The 20657-nt window shown below is 36.7% G+C and overlaps 1 protein-coding gene across 2 annotated transcripts in view; it reads left to right on the forward strand.

Moving 5' to 3' along the window:
* The window catches only part of EIF3H (eukaryotic translation initiation factor 3 subunit H), an 86909-nt gene that overhangs the window by 6892 nt on the left and 59360 nt on the right, over nt 1-20657 (forward strand). For both annotated transcript variants that reach the window (XM_082674441.1, XM_082674442.1), the window contains exon 2: nt 13045-13201. In XM_082674441.1, the coding sequence (XP_082530567.1) occupies nt 13045-13201 (157 nt within the window). The remainder of the gene's footprint in view (nt 1-13044; nt 13202-20657) is intronic.

Genomic DNA, 20657 nt, shown 5'->3' on the forward strand with positions numbered 1-20657 from the left:
AATTTCTTGAGACTGCGTTGTCCTTCTTCCCCTTTCCCCAACAATTAATAGTTGATTTAACTTTAAAACTGTGGACCATCAATGAGCATTAGATCCAAGAGAATAATTATGAAATACAGTCTTTCAACTGCAATATTATAGAAGCGATATTGGTTAAGTGTATTGGAACATTGTAACTGATCCCATATGTGTCAGGAGCAAAATATCTTTTTTTTTTCTTCTTCTTCTTATTGAAGTTACTTGAATTTCTTTCACATCAAAACTTAACAGCAGTGATTTAAATCCTATTTATTATTTGACTCAGCCAGTTATGAAATGGAACCCCATCCCACTTGAGCCATAAAATGTGTTAAATTTAAGACTAATGCTGCTTTCTGTTTTTTGAATTTACATTTTGGCAGTAACTACCTTCTTTGTTCAGTGTTAGAAAAAATGATCCAGGCTTAACCAAATAAGAAAACTGCCAAGTTCACAGATCAGTCAGTGAGAGAAGCCAGAATTAAATGGAAGTCTAGATATTGACTTGACAGAATATGCTAAGGGGAGATTCTGTGGCGTTACAGATTCTTTGAGACTAAAATTCTTCTACAGTAATAGCTGTTCTTTGACGGTGATTGATGTGAGAAATTCAGGCTGTGGACCTTACTTCCCAGAATCTACAAAACTGGAATAAAGCCAGCTAGGAATCATGCATCCTGTCTGACCTCTTCTGTCTGGCTAGCAACTGGTGCAGTTTGGGCTTTACCTTTTTATTTCAGACTTTTAAGAAACTCTTGTGGTGGATCTAGTCTTTATTTTTAGCAAGGATAATGATGTTTTTAAGGAAACTTACATCCATCTATCCATACACAATATTTTGAATAAATCAATTAATCAATTTACTCACACTCTTGACTTTTTAATGCAGATTAAAAAAATCTTGCCCTGAAACCCTGTGGTATTGGTTGTTATAAGAGATAGCTCTAGGTACAGATGCCTGGTAAGTCTAAACAAAAATGGAAATTTGGCGTTAAGTGGCTGATTTTTAATAAGTCATATTTATATCTTATAAGACTGAAAAAAATCTCTGAGGAATAGACTGTGAACATTCTGAGGAGACAAGGGTAAGTGCCATGAGGGTATCTGGCATATTCTAGTCACTCACTAAATATTTGTGGGATAGATAGATGGATGGATGAATGAAAGAGATTAGGTAAAATATTTATTGTAAACTAGTGGTTGTAATAGTCGCTAACATTTATTGAGGCTTTACTAGGCACAGTGTGATAGGTACTTTGGGTGGGTTATTTTTTAATCCTTGTAACTATGCTGTGAGAATAGGTACTGACTGATTTATCTCCATAGGAGATAGGTGGTAAGGCAACCTGCTTAAGGCCACGGATCAAGCTTAATTTTGAATTCTAGTGCCCAGACTAAACTATGCTATATGGTTTTCCTGTTTGTACAGACCAGAGGTTCACATTTGTGTGTACTTGTAAGAATTAATTTTAAGCTTTTACTAAAGTTTTCTCTCTCACTTGAACATTATTTTTTTCCACAAAAATAAAGATTAATTCTAGAGTTACTGTGTACTAGACAACAAATGGAAGACAGCAAATCAAGGTTTGCATGTTGGGGCTTTAGCTGGGCTTGCTCACTTGATAAATGATTTACTGTCTTACTTCTGTCTTACAGAGCATGTGATTCAAAGTGAAGTTCTGCTGCTGAAATGAGTTTGTTTTTACCCTTCTTAAAAATACAGAGTTCAGAATAGAATCAAAACTAAGAGAATCGTGGTCTGAGCCCAGCAAGTGCCTGTCCTCTCCTGTAGCAAGCGGGGGTTGGGGGGAAGCTATGGGTTTGATAGCTACACAGTTTAGAGTTCACATCTATTGAGATAATGTTATATTTTGAGAGACTTCGTTATCAGTGACATAAATTAGGAAGTGTTTGATTATAAACTCTCAATGTTCCACTCCTGGAGTTGGGAGAGAACTGTACCTGCCTAACGTTACAGGTTCTAAAAACCAGTGCTGATTAAGTGTGAACTGTTACTGGTCTGCCTGAGACAAGCACGGGATTCAGACTAAGTCTTTAGAAACTTTGACAGCAGTTTAATACTGCTTTGTAGCCAAGCTTGTGACCCCTGGGCTTGTATTCTCTATGTTTTTAAAAATACGTTTTCACTGTCTAGTAAGTAATTTTTATTCTTTGACTAAAATACTGGTCTGTGGTAGACGGGAGGAAAATGAGTTCTTTGCTGCTTGTAGTTTGAGAAGCACTGTTATAAATGATTTTTATGCCTATTTTAGATAATAGCATCTTCCTATAACCAGAGGAAGGCCACTTCCTATAACTAATAATATTTAGTAGAACCTACCTAAAATAATATTGTGATCACTAAATACCACTACTTTTACTTTTTTTATTATCAGGTTTAATGGTAAAACATTTTAATAATGTCAACATTTCTTATCTGTGAACTCTAACAAGATGAACAAATAGATTCAGTGTTTGTTTACCCTAGGTGCACAGTACAGGTTGCAACCTCAGAGCAGTCCTTATGAGCTCAGGTTTATAAAAGAAGGTTAAAAATGATAGATGGTATAGTTCTAACAATTTGGAACTACTTAGGTCCCAAATCATTTAAACTGGGCTTTCAACAGATCCTTTTTATGTGTAGTACAGAGACAGTGGGAAACCTGCTGCTTTTCCTGGTGAAGATTTATTGCCATAAGTTTGAATTGATATTTTGCTGATTTATAATTGGCTTAGGTTAGGCTTCTCTTAAACAGATCTGTCTGCTTGTTGAAAACCAGTCTATGTATCTGGAAGTTACCTCTTTCACCTTGATGGTGTGTACATATGCATATTTTCTGGTAATTTTTGTATGTGTGCAGCGACATCTGTGAATTGAGTTGAAGAGTAACCGTATCAACAAGAGATTAGAATTTAAAGTCAGCAGGTGCTCAGGCTTATAGTGTGTGGATTTTTTCTTTTTCTTTTCCTTTTCCTTTCAGAGCCACTTAACCATGCTTCATTCAGTCCATATTTTTTTTTTAATGTACCCCAAAGAACATGCTAAAATCAAGATACATTATGTCCACACCATTCTGTCAACTCAGGAGCACTGTCAAAAAAGGAAATTAAATTAGTTTGCTCTTCTTTGTGCAACTCCATACAGTAAATTGCAGTGATTGCTGTATTTTAAAATCATTTCCCTTAATTTTTTTTATTTGATGTTTTTTGAATTAAAAACAAATACATGCTTATTAGGACTAAGTAAATAATACAAAAATTCATAGAAGAAAAGTATGTCCTTCCACACCATTCTTGTTCATACAAACATAAATGCATAACTGCACATATATAATACATTTTTTTTACTACTTTTTAAAACTCTTTCTAACCCTTTGTATGTCATGGGCCTCTGGGAATCTGGCAAATGCCATGGACGTTTTTTTCCAAGAAAATGCCCTTAAGTATGTAGACACAAAATATTGCATTTGATTTTAAGAGGTTCTTAGATCTCCTTCAGTTCCTTTGTGACCTTCAGGTTTGAATGTTTGCTTTTAGGGTTTATAGACGTGGAGAAGTATACTTGTTAATGTAGAAGTTTGGGTAGTGAGGATATTTTTTAGCCATGTCTTTTTTTTGGGGGGGTGTGTGTTTGTTTGTAAACATGTAGACATCCAATTTCTGGTGAATTATTTTTATATAAACAGATTTTTCTAGGTAACTGAAATTGTCTATTAATTACTTAATTAATCTCATTAAATTCTAAAATACTTCAAAAGAAAAATTCTGAATGTTACACTTTGACTTCTAAAATAATACAGATTTATTTTTGATTACTTAGGCTTATTATAAACTTGAGTTATTTTAAACTTGAGTTTATATATACACATATAAAATATAAATAATGTCAGAATATAGCAGTGGTTCTTAATCTAGTTCCTTATAGCATTTCAGGGGATCTTTGAAATTGGGGATAAAATTTGGAGTGGGCACATATAAATTGTTTCTTCATCATATAGACATTTTAAAAGTACATACAGTTTTTTAAAGTTAAGGTATTATTTATACACAATAAAACCCACTCATTTTAAATGTTCAATTTGATGAACTTTAGTAGTTGTAAGTAATTATATAATGGGAACCACAATTATACAATTATTTGTGACCTTCGGCCCTCAGTATCCTCCCCCTCACCTTGGCCCCAAGGCAACCACTTATCAGCTGTGGTTTTGCCTTTTCTAGAATTCCATATAAAGGAAGTCATATAGTACATAGCATTTTGTTGACTTCTTTCACTCAGTATAATGTTTTTGAGATTCTCTGTTGTTGTATTGATACTTTGTTCCTTTTTTTTTTTTTTTTTTTTTTTGCGGTACGCTGGCCTCTCACTGTTGTGGCCTCTCCCATTGCGGAGCACAGGCTCCGGCCGCGCAGGCTCAGCGGCCATGGCTCACGGGCCCAGCCGCTCCACGGCATGTGGGATCCTCCAGGACCAGGGCACAAACCTGTGTCCCCTGCATCGGCAGGCGGACTCTCAACCACTGCACCACCAGGGAAGCCAACTCTGTTCCTTTTTAGTGCTGAGTAGTATTCCATAGAATGGATAGCCTATTGCAGTTGTTTATCCACCTGTGTTTGGTAGACTTTTGGGTTGCTTCCAGGTTTTGGCTATTATGAATAGTGCTACTGTGAACATTTGTGAACATATCTTTGTGTGAATATGTTTTTATTCTTCTTGGGTAAATTCTGAGGAGTAGGAATTTGGATCATGTAGTAAGTTTATATTTAACTATACGATACTGCAATTACTGTTTTCTATCTTTCCACCAACAATTTTCATGGAGCTCTAGCTTTTTGGAAAGGTCTTAGTTTCCACTTCCTTGAGTCAAACAAGTCAAGACCCCATCTGCTGACCCAGGACAGAGATTGGGCTGCAGCCCAGTTCCTTGCCCTTGGGGATTGTATCTAGGTCTGATGTACCTTTGGATACTGCTGTGTTAACTCACAGGGCTAATGCTCTGGTCTGTGAGTTTTCTCTTCTAGCTTGGTTGACTGTCTCGTAAGCTTTTCAGAAATGCAGCTTATTCATCATTTCTGCATGCACACAGGAGTAGAGGGGGTTGAGGTACTTCGTATTCATATATTGCAAGGCCAGAAAGTTCCAGATTCAGTTCTTAAATTACTTTTTAACTTTGAACTTCATTAGAGTTGCTACCTTGATTAGAAGAATTTTGGGTGGTAACTTCGTAGACCTATGTTTACCAGGTAAAGATTAACCTTGACAGTGGTATTAGAAATATTGCTGATTATAAAAGCCATGGCAAACCTTTCCTGAAAGGATTTTATTAATATATTGTTTCATAATTCATCAAAAAAATGATATGAAATTGTTAGTTTTGAATTATGTAGTAGTATCTTAGGATGTAACTGAGTCTGCTAGGACATTGGGTTTATTATTTATATACCAGAGCTTTTGGTAAAAACATGAAAGTGTACTACTCCCACCCTACTGTTCATCCCTCTTAAGGCCTTTTTGTTCCCTTAAAATACAACTTGTATATTTTATGAAAAACAAATATTAGTATTTTTTGAACTAGTGTTTAAAACCCATAGTTGGCAAATATTCACTTCACCCAGCTCTTCGTAGGGCTGGCTGCTTGTTCTTCAGCTCTCTGCTCAGGGGTCATCTCAGAGAGAGGCCTTTTCCAGATCAACCTAGCTAACAGCACATTTCTCTGTTTTCTTCATAGTGCTTTTAACAATGTATACGCACGTTAATTTTCTTAATTGTCATTCTAGAATAGTGTTCTTAAACTGTGAGAAACCCCAACACTCTTTTTAGAGGGTGTCTGAGATCTAAACTATTTTCATAATAATAACTATAAACATTATTTGTCACTTTTACTCTCATTCGTTCATGAGTGTTTAATGGAGGTTTTCAGATGTTACATGATGTGTTATGTAAAAGACTGAATGCAGAAGCAGATAGGAGAATCCAGTTGTCTTTTATTAAGCTAGATATTAATAGGATTTACGAAACTAAAACAGTGTCATTCTCCTATCCTGGTTAAAATTTATTTTTGAAAAGGTAAATGTTTTACAGAAATGTGAAACAATGTCATTTTTGTATCCTGATTTTAAGTTTTTTGTTTTGGAAAGTAGTTATTTTTCATAAAAATGTAATTTAAGTTAGTTTGTGAGGCATTTATTGTTTTAAGTGAATAAGGTATTTTGAACATTTTTGGTTTGAATTTTCATATGTAAATATCAATATAAAAGTTCTTTGAGGTCCACAGTAGTTTTTAAGAGTGTTAAAAGGGTCCTTTGATCAAAATATGTGAGAATTGATGTTCTAAAATATAAGTCCCATGAAAATAAAGGCCTTATGTATTTGATTTAGTTTCATATTCACAGGGCCTGGCATTGCTATAACTGGCCTGTAGAAGTCACTCAGCAAATATCTGGGTGAATGGATTAATGAGTGAATGAAAGAAACTGAAAATAACAGAATTCTGGTGATTCTATGCAGGGCTTCCAAGTTTTTCTGTAGTAATGGGTCTTTGTAGACATCATATTTGATAGAAAATTACTCCAATTCATCAGAAAACATAATCTTTAATTTGGTAAGATTTAAATTGTTCCCTGGTATGGAACTGAAAGTTTCTGATGTGCTTTTGATTAGAGATTCTGCTAAGTGTTCCTTTCCAGGAAGGATGGAAGATTTAACCCATCATGCTTATTAATTAACTCTAAGTTTAGGTTGATTGACTTCTGGTATAATTAATTTATTTGGATATTTTAGATTATTATTTATATTTTGTCCTATAGTATTGAGAATACTTTTTGTCTTGGAAGTTAAATTCTTTGTTGCTTTTGGGCAAAGTTAGGTTTTCATTTTTTTTTTAAAATGCCAAACACTTAAAGAAATAGTATTTTGTTCATTGGAGATTAGAAATAGTCTGCTTTGCTTTTTCAAATTGTCTGCACTGAATAGTAAACAATAGTAGGAAAAAATGGTTCCGCTAGGGTACTTTCAGCAGACAGGAAGTCTGTTTACTGTCTTGCAAGTTGGGATTCTTTGGCAAGATTTGCCCATCCTGAGAACATGCGAACTTCAGAAAGCTAGGAGATGGTTCCAGAGACTGCTGACCTATTCCAAGAACAGTACTTACTATGCAGGGCATATCAAGGAGGTTAATAAGCGTTTAGACTCCGAATATGACAGTGTTGGGGAGGTGTAGAAGAATTTGGTAATCTCACATTCTGCTGGCCAGTTTGTTTCTGTCCCGTAAGGCATAATTTGTAGAAGCATCTTCATTTACCTGCTAATTTATAGGATAAAGGAACCTGGTCGGTTCATAAGTAGTAGTAGTTCATAAGTAGTCATAAGTATGGGGTCAAGCTATAAAGAGTAAGTTTTACTCTGCTCCAGACACGTGAATACTTTTCAGATGAACTGCTCACATTACCTTTCCTCTCATTTTTTTATTGTAGGGATCCTTCCAAGTAGGGCTTGAGTTTCTCTTTATGCTTTTATAAATAAAAGGTTCATTCTTGGGTCTGTGTTTCTCAGTGTACTCACTTTTTAGCAACACAGGGAGTCTTAAAACAGGAAAGAAAACCTGTGGTTTAACCAGTTGAGTGCATTGCAATCACCTGAGAAGTTATAACAGAACAAAAGGACTTCCCTGGTGGTGCAGTGGTTGAGAAACCGCCTGCCAGTGCAGGGGACATGGGTTCAAGCCCTGGTCTGGGAAGGTCCCACATGCCGCGGAGCAACTAAGCCCATGTGTCACAACCACTGAGCCCGTGTGCCACACTACTGAGCCCGTGCGCCTAGAGCCCATGCTTTGCGACAAGAGAAGCCACCACAGTGAGAAGTCCGCTCACCACAACTAGAGAAAGCCTGCGCACAGCAACGAAGACCCAATACAGCCAAAAAAACAAAACCAAAAAAACTCACCTCATTAAAAAAAAACAACAAAAAACAGAACAAAAAAGGAAGGCTGGTCCATACTACCTGATTAAAAGTTAGAATGAAGTAGGATGTTAGAATCACCTGGAGAATCTAAAAACAAAAATAGAAACCAAAACTAAAAAAAAAAAAAAAAAAAGCCCACAAAACCCCAAACCCAAAAAACTGTATAGGAACCCCAACCCAGGTTAACTAACTCTGATTTTTAGGGATTGGGTTTCAGGCATCAGTATTTTAAAAATACTGATGGCTGTCATATGTAGCCAAGGTGAAGACCTCTCTTCATTTATTTAAAAAAGCTCCTCCCCAGGTCATTTTGATAAGCTAAGAACATTTGTGATGCTTATAAACAAAGTATAATAGAGGAGTATGTTTTTGTTTTGGGGAGCTATTAAGTTTTTCATGTATCTTGCTTTTAAGAGTAAGAACAGGTAGCATGACATCAATAAACAGGATTAATTAAAAGTATATCAGCACTGTTTTATGGACAGAAGCATATGATTGGTTGGAGGGAGAGAAAAATGAAAGGCTAGTAAGCATGACTGAAACAGGACATGTGTGGTGGAACGTTCCCATCCTGTGGCTTGTGAGGATAGTGCTGCTAAAGATAAAGAGCTGAATCGCATTCTTACAATCAGTGGCAGTTTCCTGTTCATGATACTTCTTATCAGGGCACAAAAAATGTGACCACCAGTACCATTCCCTCAGTCTTTTTTTTTTTTTTTTTTGGGGGTACGCGGGCCTCTCACCGCTGTGGCCTCTCCCGCCGCGGAGCACAGGCTCCAGACGCGCAGGCCCAGTGGCCATGGCTCACGGGCCCAGCCACTCCGTGGCACGTGGGATCCTCCCGGACCGGGGCACGAACCCGCGCCCCCCGCATCGGCAGGCAGACCCCCAACCACTGCGCCACCAGGGAAGCCCTCCCTCAGTCTTTTTGCTGCAGGTCCCTGTAAATCTTTCACTGAACTTTTCTTACTCCATGCAGAAACCCTGCGTCTACAACTTAGTTACAGAGCTGTCGCCACTGCATTCTGTTTCAGTCTTGTTATGAAAAACATATTTGGAGCCTAAAGTTACTCAGTTAACTGTGAAGTAAGTAATTAAATGTACCTTGGTGTCAGAAGTCAGATCTCACTTTCCTGATTTAATAAATCTATGTCAGATTATCTGTTTCATCTTCTGTAAAATGGGAAAATAATATTACTGACTTTGTATAGTGATTTTGAGGATTAAATGAGTAATTGCATGTGAGGCACTTGGTGGAGTGTTTGGCATAAGTGACTGATAAATGTTTACCATTCATTCCTTTAGCAAGTATATTTTGAGTATTTTTTATGTGCTAGTACCTGTGTTGGGTGTTGAAGATGCAGTGAGTAAAAACATCCCTTCATTTTTACGAGAACATTTAAGAGGGGAGACCATGAGCAGTACATGGGTTCTTATAAATACCAATAATATATGGAATATTTTTCTATATACAGTAAGTTCTTGGTTATTTGTGTAGAATTTCAGAAGCCTGTATGTCAGTAGTTTCCTCCTGCTCAGGAATTTCCTTTTGACATCTAAATGAGCCTACTCTGAAGTTTGTAATGCAATTCCAGTACATTATTTTTTGAACTAAAGAATTGAGATTTTAATGTGTATATAGGAAATAGGAAGGCTCTAAAATGTCAAAATGAAGAATGAGTTTGCTTAGTTTTGATAAAGTTGTTTTCTTTCTGAATGTTTTATTTCATCAGATTTTATTAAATTGGCAAGATCATTTTAGTGATCACCAGGCCTTTCCTAAAGGCTTCTGTTTTGGGCAGCCATAAATGCTAGAGAGAATTCATCTTTAAAATTGAAATACTCTTTTCTGAAACTGTCACCTGTGGTCCTTAGTTTGTCTTTCAAAGTAAGACACATCCTCTAGTGCTTCACTATTTGGAAAGTGCTTTTTTTTTTTGCTGTATGCGGGCCTCTCACCACTGTGGCCTCTCCCGTTGCGGAGGACACGCTCCGGACACGCAGGTTCAGCGGCCATGGCTCACGGGCCCAGCCACTCTGCGGCATGTGGGATCTTCGTGGACCGGGGCACGAACCCGTGTCCCCTGTATCGGCAGGTGGACTCTCAACCACTGCGCCACCAGGGAAGCCTGTGGAAAGTGCTCTTTATGAGTGTCCGTAGCCTGGAGAGAGATTTGAATTCATTGAACTGGTTCTCATCACAGAGTTGTAAACTTTCTCTCTTACAATTAGCCCTTTTGGGGTATACTTATTCATGTTGATTGTGTTTAGCTGATGGTTAAACCACTGTGCTTTTCCCGTTGCTCAGTTGAATACTGTTACTGGTAAATTTTCTCTTGATTGTTGTAGAGAACTGGCTGTAACAGGTCAGTGATGCTAGAAAGAGTGAGATAATAATTTCTTCTACTTGGAGCACTGTACTTCTGTGGATGCTGTGTAAATTGCATTGATTCTTGGGGCAGGCATATCAGGCTGCTATGCTGTTTGGTTACATTGCTCCCAACCCCTTTACAGTTCACTTTGGTAAGAGTGAAGACAGTGTTTCAGTATAAGATATATATATATATTTTTTTGCGGTACGCGGGCCTCTCACTGTCATGGCCCCTCCTGCTGCGGAGCACAGGGCTCCAGACGCGCAGACTCAGCGACCATGGCTCACGGGCCCAGCTGCTCCACGGCATGCGGAACCCTCCCAGACCGCGACACAAACCCGTGTCCCCTGCATCGGCAGGCGGACTCTCAACCACTGCGCCACCAGGGAAGCCCATAAGATATTTTTAAACTATGCTAATTTGTTTTTAAACATAATAATTATTTTTTCTTATCTCTATTTTCTTTGTAAAAGGAAATAAGGTTATTTTGGCCGGACTTTTTGTGAAAGTATGCTGGGCCCTAGTCATCAATACTGTTTTTTGCACACACAGGAACCAGCTGTTAGGAATCAGTTCTAGGATTTGTGCAAAGATCTACATTAAGCTCAGGTATCTTCTAGCATCTCTCATTTACTTTGATTTCAACTGTGGTTCAATGATCTCATTAATAGGGTTAAGTATCCAGGAAACTAGGTGAACTACACAAGTTGGTAGGTGTGTCTGTGATAACTCTATCAGTTTTGTTTATCCCTTCTTAGCCATTCATGTTTCTTCTGTTCTTTAAGTGTGTGAAATGATTGTTCTTGGCAGAGAGTCAAGTTGAATAGGAATTAAACAGTTCTGTTTTCTTTTTATTGATAAAGTCAGTAACATTGATGATTTATTGAGCATTTATTACATGGCAGACCCTGTGTGAAGTATTTACTGTACATTTTCTCATTTTTAACAGTGTCAATAATGATATGAAGTAGCTCCATTTTTCAAGTCAGAAGTCTAAGACTTAGGAAGATTAAATAGCTTTCCCAAGGTCACAGCTAATAAATGCTAGAGCTGTAAATCATTCCTATTCCTGCATGACCCCTTAAGCCCATTTTGTGCCTTTCAAGAAGTGGAGAGGTCTTTTATACAGGAATATGTAAGGTTTGTACACTTTCTCCACTTCACAGTATTGAAGTAGTACACCAACCAGTACTGCCAGTCCTTCTGCATGAAGCTCTTCCCTGCTGACAGCTTGCTGTTCTTAGGAGGTCTGGATCTTACACTGGTGTAAAGTCTTTTTGGGTCTGTTCATCACAGAGTCTTTGCTTCATATCTGTTCCTAACTCATGGTTTTAATTATTAAGTTACTGATATGAAAGTCATGTCCTTGTTAAAGTATGTACACGAGCTTTGGAGTTTGACTTGGTTTAAATCTTGGTTCTACCATTTCCTGGATGTGTGATCTTTAGTCATTTACTTCTCTCTGCTTCAGTTTTCTTATTTGTAAAATGAGTATAATAATGCCTTTTCCCTAAGGTAGTTGTGAGAATTACATGATTGATAATACATGTAAAATAATTAGAATACTGCCTGGCACATGGTGTTCAATAATTGTAACCTGTGTTACTGACTGGTTACCAATGATTTATTTCTGTCAATAATATACTTGTTTTAAATTAAATGCTAATCAGTAAGATACTAATTATCATTTTGTTGTTAGACTTATTTTTTCCCTCTGAGGACTTTCCATTATATTGTAGACTGTATTGTCCTTTAGTCTTCAGGCCATGGGCTTGTACTGAATAATAGACTACTATTAATAAATACTACGTGCCAAGCACTATTCAAAGCCCATTAATATATTACCAATCTCATATTGTAGGAATTATTATTAATCATTACTGTTACTGTGAACTTTTAAATTAATTACCTGTTCAATCATGTTACCTCTTTATCTTCATGGAAATATTAAAGGAGAGAGTAATAGTAAGAGCTGACTAATCCATTAGAGATTATTTGGTGTATCCTTCTGGTTGAGAAAAATTAGGTAGTGCTGGAGACTGGGTTCTCTTTTTGTTCTCTGTTACCAAGCAGATTCTTCTTAGATACATGTTCCCATTGTTGCTTCCTCTGATTAATTAGATGCTCTGTTCAGGAACCATCTTGAGGTGTTGAGAATTTGTCAGAGGGTTCTGCTTTTAGGTATTCAGATAATTGAGGTCTTTATCTCTGTGTTTTATTGATACTTTTATCATCTGTGGCAGGAAATTATCTTACTATTAACAAAGGTTAACAGGATCACTTTATAATGATCTCAGGTTGAGGTGATGTTGTTTGTTTTGAGTGAAGGAACTCTTGGATGCCAGACCTTTAGGGACCCTTGACTTGAAGGTTGTGAGTGCTATACATAGACACTTTTTTTTTTTTCTTTTTTTTTGCGGTACGCGGGCCTCTCACTGTTGTGGCCTCTCCCGTTGCGGAGCACAGGCTCCGGACGCACAGGCTCAGCGGCCATGGCTCACGGGCCCAGCTGCTCCGTGGCATGTGGGATCTTCCTGGACCGGGGCATGAACCCGTGTCCCCTGCATCGGCAGGCGGACTCTCAACCACTGCGCCACCAGGGAAGCCCTTGTTAGGCAAGTTTTATTTTTTCTTTGAAATAAAGGAAGTGTAAACTGTAAGATGGTATTTAAGCTTCTGTTTGTTTTCTTTTAGGTGGTATTAAAGATTATCAAACATTACCAAGAAGAAGGACAGGGAACTGAGGTGGTTCAAGGAGTGCTTTTGGGCCTTGTTGTCGAAGATCGGCTTGAAATTACCAACTGCTTTCCTTTCCCCCAGCACACTGAAGATGATGCTGACTTTGATGAAGGTAAGGGTACTCGTCTTACTGTGTCTTTGCAGTGCACACAAATGGTTATTAATCCAATGTTCACCATAACCTTTGATGTTCTGTTATTGGGAGTCTATCAGGGTAGCCTAGTTCTGAGTTTCTTGAAAAAAAAATTATACAAATTCTCTGAAATGAAGATTTATTATAAAACACTTCATTAGTCTGGACTTTACTTATTTGGAATTTGTGATTCTCATAATTTGGATAGGAGCTGTGCTGAAGTTAACTTTCCCATTATGAAATCAGCTTGCCAAATACATTGTGAAGGACAGGGATTGTCATTGTGTCCAACACCCATTTCCTACTATAGCATTTGGCTTACTGTTTAAGAAAAGATGAGTTGAGCTATCTACTTCAGAAAGACGACACTCCTTAAGTATTTCAGGAGCATTTTATTTTTGTGCTACAGGTATAGTTGCTTTGTTAGCACAGGCTAATAGTAGTTAAAAGCTCATACCAAAGGCTAAGGTCAGTATCCTAAAGGATTAAAAAAAAAAAACTAGTTGAAAATAATTTCTCACTTGTCTGAACTCTCAGAACGCATTTTGTACATACCTTTTTTTTTTTTTTTTTTTTTTTTTTTTTTTTTTTTGGTGGTACCCGGGCCTCTCACTGTTGTGGCCTCTCCCGTTGCGGAGCACGGGCTCTGGACGCGCAGGCCCAGCGGCCATGGCCCACGGGCCCAGCCGCTCCGCAGCATGTGGGATCCTCCCGGACCAGGGCACGAACCCGCGTCCCCTGCATCGGCAGGCGGACTCCCAACCAGTGCGCCAGCAGGGAAGCCCGATAACCTTTTTTTTTTAATGGCAGTTAAGACAAATAACATCTATCAGCTTAATTATCTTTAAGTGTACAATAGTGTTAACTTTATGCCACTTGTTGTGGAGCAGATATCTAGAACTTCCATTTTGCAAAAACTGAAACTCCATATCCATTGACCAACTCCTCCCCTTTTTGCCCTCCCCAAACCTGTGGCAGCCACCGTTCTACTTTCTGTTTCTAAGCGGTTGACTGCTTTAGATACCACTTATAAGTGGAATTGTGCAGTATTTCTCTTTTTGTGACTGGCTTATTTTACTTAGCTTAAGGTCCTTAAAGCTCATTCATGTTGTAGCATACAGCAGGATTTCCTTCATTTTTAAGGCTGAATAATACTCCCTTGTATGTATATACTATACTTTCTTTTTCCATTCATTCATTGATGGATATTTAGATGGTTTTTTACCTCTTGGCTACTGTGAATAATGCTGCAAATGTCTCTTCAAGATCTTATTTTCAGTTCTCTTGGATATATAATCTTGTCAGAAGTGGGATTTGCTGGATCCTGTGATAATTCTATATGTAATTTTTTTTGTAGAACTTTCATAGTGTTTTCCACAGTGACTACACCAGTTGACATTCCCACCAACAGTGTATGAGGGGTCCCTTTTCTCGATCTTCTTGCCAACACTTGTTATTTGTTGTCTTATTGATGATAGCCATTCTGACAGGTGTGAGGCGATCTTTCATTGTGGTTTTGATTTACATTTCCTTGATATTAGTGATGTTGAGCATCTCTTCATATGCTTGTTGGCCATTTTTATGTTTTCTTTAGAAGGAGAAATATCTATTCAAGTCCTTTGTTAATTTCTTAGGATTTTTTTTGGTTGTTGTTGCTCAGTTGAAGGAGTTCTTTATATATTCTGGATATTAACTCCTCGTATATATGGTTTATAGATGTTTTGTTCCTTTCACTCTTTTGTTTCCTTTGTTGCACAGAAGCTTTAATATAATTTGACTTATCTATTTTTGGTTTTGTTGCCTTTGCTTTTGGTGTAACATCTAAGAAACCATTGCCAAGACCAGTGTTATGAAGGTTCTTCCCTGTATTTTCTTCTAGGAATTTTATACCAGTGCCATACTCCTTTGATTATTGTTGCTTTGTAATATGTTTTGGAATCAAGAAGTGTGAGGTCTCCAGCTTTGTTTTTCTTTCTCAAGATTATTTTGGCTATTTAGAGTCCTTTGGGATGCCATGTGAATTTTAGATGTTTTTTTCCTATTTCTGCAAAAAAAAAAAAATGCCATTGGGATTTTGATAGGGATTTCATTGAATCTGTAGATCACACTGGGTAGTATGGACATTTTAACAACATTAAATCTTCTAGTCCATGAATACAGGCTGGATGTCTTTCCATTTATTTGTGTCGTCTTTACTTTCTTTCAGCAGTGTTTTGTAGTTTTCAGTATACAAGTGTTGTGCCGCATTGGTTGAGTTTGTTCCTAAGTATTTCATTCTTTTTGGTGCTATTGTAAATGAGATTGTCTTTTAAATTTCTTTTTATCATTCATTTTCTATATAACGTTTAATTGATCAACTTTAACTTTGATAAAATGTTATCTCATTTGACTTCACATCCTCATAGTACCTTGAACATTTAATAACACAAAGTATATTCTTACTGAGGTTAATATAACCTTGATATTGCAGTTTGGTCTACACATCTTTTTTTCATTAAGATAATACTTCTAGAAACTAACCAAGGCTGTTTTATTCTAGGCACTTAAGTATTAGCATTATTAAAAAACTTCCGTGCAATATGCATTTTATTTTGTTTTATTTTAAACCAGTCAGGATCTCCTTGTTTCATTTGAACTACTGTAATATTAAATGTGTGTAATACTCACATAGGATTATGGTTGGGATTTCTCTTTAGACCATTTTGGCAGTATTAAGTTATCTCTATTCCCATATTCACCAACCTATCTGGAGATACTTAATTATAATTCAGTAATAACTATTTTAGATATGGAAGACAAGGGAGAAGACCAGGGATTGTTAGCACAATTTCTTTGATTTACAAGTTAGGAGCCTGAGAGGTTCATTTGAAGTGACTTACTCAGTTTCCTTGTTAGTGGCACAGTTGGGAGCAGAATCCATTCCTGAACAGTTTACATTGTCACGTGGCTTTCTCGGGTAATTAATTTTGTTTTATAAAATTCTCAATTTAGAATATTAGCAAGAAATAGCTGTTCAGTGCAAATATGGTAGATAAAAAAGCAAAATGTCTGACTAATTTTAGATCTTGATCATTGGAAGCTAATTTTTTTTTCCTGCTTTTTAAAAAAAAATTTTTTTATTAATCATCCATTTTATACACATCAGTGTATACATGTCAATCCCAATCTCCCAGTTCATCCCACCCCCATCCCCACCCCCTGCCGCTTTCCCCCCTTGTTGTCCATTTGTTTGTTCTCCACATCTGTGTCTCAATTTCTGCCCTGCAAACCAGTTCATCTGTACCATTTTTCTAGGTTCCACATATATGCGTTAATATACGATACTTGTTTTTCTCTTTCTGACTTAGTTCACTCTGTTTGATAGTCTCTAGATCCATCCACGTCTCTACAAATGACCCAGCTTCGTTCCTTTTTATGGCTGAGTAATATTCCATTGTGTATATGTACCACATCTTCTTTATCCATTCGTCTGTCGATGGGCATTTAGGTTGCTTCCATGACCTGGCTATTGTAAATAGTGCTGCAGTGAACATTGGGGTGCATGTGTCTTTTTGAATTACGGTTTTCTCTGGGTATATGCCCAGTAGTGGGATTGCTGGGTCATATGGTGATTCTATTTTTAGTTTTTTAAGGAACCTTCATACTGTTCTCCATGGAACCTGGCTTCTTTTATGGACTTGAGATAATTGGCCTTTGTACCTTTTCATTAACATGTGCTTTAAGAAGCTCATTAAAAAATGCTTTAATAACACTGAGATTAGAACAGACTTCAATTTAATGTTAAATAATAATAAAAAATTACAGGGCATTGTTCGCTGTGTATTATATGTGCATTTCCTATAATCATTTACTCTACATAGTTGAAGGTTTTATCAATCCCATTTTCCAGATTAGGAAACTGAGGCCAACTTGTCCAAAATCACTTAACTGGCAGTTGGTAGAATAGGGGTTGAGATCTTTGGGTCCCTGGTCCCAAATCCCATGATTTTTCCCACCTAAATGGTGTTGATTTTAGAAATTTAATGAAGTAGAAGCCAGTGATTAAAGGGTGTTGAGTGCAGAGCATCATTATTCTATATCTTAAATTTGTTTTTGGGAAAAAACAACTGAATTTGAATTCGATTTTCTTGGTTTGCCTTTGGAAGCTAGTAGGTTTTGCCATTTTTCTTATATATGTGAATAATCTAAGACAATGCTCTGTATTTCTTCATAGCCTCCTGTAGTAGTCTTAAATTTTAGGTTCTCTCACTTAATCCATTTATTTAAATTTTTTCGATGTGAACCATTTTTTAAAGTCTTTATTGAATTTGTTACAATATTGCTTCTGTTTTACGTTTCGGTTTTTTGGTGGAGAGGCATGTGGGATCTTAGCTCTGCGACCAGGGATTGAACTTGCACCCACTGTATTGGAAGCCGAAGTCTTAACCTCTGGACCACCAGGGAAGTCCCCATTTATTTATCTTAATGGGCATTGGTACGCAGTCACCATTAGATGTTTATCAAACCTTGATAAAAGCTAAATTTTCCCATTGTAGTCCTGCATGTTGATTATTTTAAATCATGCTAAAGTAAAGGCCTTTTGTTTTGCTTACTGCTACTCCGGTATTATATGCTTGCTAAAACTAATATTTATTCAGGGAAAGATCTTTTCCTCTGCTTTTCACCCTATGGAAGTAAAAATCATCAAACATTAATAAGTTTAGTGATTATGTATTTCGAGTTGTGTTAGGTTGGGTTTTTTTGGTTTGTGTGTTTTTGTGCCTCGTGTAAAGTTGAGATTTCTAATCTGTGGTCCAAAAGAGAGATGTTTTAAATTAGGGCCTGGCAAATTGTGATCTGTGGGCCTGCTTTTGCATATAAAGTTTTATTGAAACACTGTCATGCCCATTCACTTATGTATTTTCTGTGGCTGTGTTCCTGCTACAGTGGCTTAGTTGAGTAGTTGTGACAGAGACCGTATGGGCACCGAGCCTGAATTTTTTTTTTTTTTTACTGTCTGGTTCTTTAAGAAAGTTTGACCACTTCTTTTTTATATATAATTTTTTCTTGTTATTTTCCTGCTCTCATAAGTTAAAGGTAGTTCCTTCTTTCATCATAAATTGATGGCTTTTTGTTTGTTACTTATTTCTTCTAGATGTTGCCCTTGACATTGACTCTCATCCAGAATGTATTATGGGCACTGTAATGAAAATGCTGGTATTATCAGGTGTTTGTTTCTCTGGTGCACCTGGAAAGTATCAGAATGGTATTTACTTTAATTTTAATGCATTTTTCTTTTCAAAAAAATCCCACATATTATTGATGTATGTGGGAACTGTCTGTGGATAACAGGGAAGAAAGGCTTTCAATTAATGGTTGTAGACTTGTGACCAGGTGTTGTGGAAAGGTAGTGGTATGAGGCCTGAAAACCCGGGTGGAAATTTCAGCTCTATACTTAGGATCTGTGTGACACCGAATAATTCACTTCTGAATCTATTTTTATCTGACTGACTAATGTTTTTCATCAAGCATGTATTAATTGCTTATATACTGAACATTGGGAACATAACTGAAGGATAATTTCCTTATGAGATTAACTTTCTGGGTAGTGCTACCATGGATGATGTTACAATAAGCTGATACAGAAAATGAGAAACAGTTGTGGCATGAAGTTTCTCTTGTTCTCTCCATGAATTCACATTTTTTTTTTTTACATATGTGATAACTTCTCCTTTGAGTGGTTTAAATCTCGATAAACTTTTGTTACAGAATTTACTTTCTAGAGAGATAATATGCTCATATTAGAGAATATATGGTTTTTTAAAAATTAAGTAGAAAAACTCATATTAAAATTCCCATTAGGGGGCACTATTATCAAGCTTAGGAGAACTGGAGACTCATTTGTTTTCTTAGACACGCAACCCGAGGCTTGCTAAAAAGGAAAAATATTTTCATCTGATAAGATTCAGATACTGTTTTATACAACTGAATTCCTTAAATATGTTATAAAGTGCAGTGAATTAAACACAGATCCAATAACTCACTGTCTTGTTTTTCAGCAGACTAAATCAATATAATATTGCAGGTGATACAAGAAGCTTACTTTATTCTGCATCAGAGCCAAATCCATAATTTTCATACTTGGAATAGACAATTTTTTAAATTTTGCTCTTTTTAAGTCCGTCACAAAGGATGATCCTTGGCCTTCAAATAAGTTTCTTTCAGAAATGAAGCATGAAGACTGTATTGTGCTATTAAAATGCAGTTAGGGGAATGAAGTGATGCCTAACTGAGACAGTATTGACGTGTGCAGCATGTGTAATTACTGAAGTAATTCCACACAGTGAAGTGATATGTACATGCACATAGCTCTTAACCTTTCTGTTTATTTTCAGGTACTTGAAAATTATTTTCTTAAACTCAAGTTTAGTGTTAGACCAGGAAACACTACTAAAGACTGTGTTATATGCTATCATTTATCATTAAGCTACCAACAGAAGAGCAGTAAGTAGTATCGTCTTAAACAGACTCTTCAAAGGCTAAAATAAGAATTGGCAAAAATGTAATTAAAATAAAATCACAGTAATTTTTCATGGCATAGGTGTTATTTTTCTATCACTGGGTTCGGAGAGAGTGGGTTTGTATAGTTATATTACTTGCAATACTTTCTACATAGGTAAGCTATATTTTACACTGGAGAAAGTCTCTGCTTAATTACTTGCTTCCTGAAGTCTCGCCTTCCTTCTCCTTAGTTTGCTTGCAGCCCACACTGAGTGCAAAACTGCTTTAACCCTAGCTGATGATCGCTATTTCGGCTTTGTATTGCTTTGGAGTTCAGGGAAGGGTTGAGTCAGAATGGAGAAAGCTTTTCATGTTTTTTCAGACAGATGGGGACATTTTGTAAAAAGACATGATGTTTACTTACTATTTTGTATTATCTTCCATCTGTATTAACAGTCATTGATCACTGTGGTCTGTTCGACAGATATCGTTTTTTAAAAAATACTGTTTTATTGCTTTTTCCCCCCCAAAGAGCTTTTCTTGGTGGAAATATTGGAAATATTATATATAGATAGTTTTGAAGTGTGTTTTGAAACTTACTGGAGAAGTAGGAGCATGTTTACTTTGTGATCTCAGATCATCAAGTGGAGGTATGATAATGTTTCAGATATCAGAAAAAAATTTCCTTTTCAGCTTTTATCCAGCAAATTGCATTGAGTAGGTGATGAAAAAAATTGCATTGAGTGGGTGGTGAAAAAGATAGATATAAAATCCTAGTTACTGCTTTGAAAGATTTTAAGTGGGAGTGACAAGTGTGTAAATAAAGAATTGTGAAACAGAATTAATCTAAGTCTAGTGTGAGGAAGGGGAAAAATGATGGCAACACTCAGATATGAGCTACTAATTCCTTTTGGAGGATGACTTCACAGGGGAGGTACAGTTTGATTTTGTAGGT

This window comes from Grampus griseus, assembly GCF_964374135.1.
Source record: "Grampus griseus genome assembly, chromosome: 17".
In the NCBI taxonomy this organism is placed as follows: domain Eukaryota; kingdom Metazoa; phylum Chordata; class Mammalia; order Artiodactyla; family Delphinidae; genus Grampus; species Grampus griseus.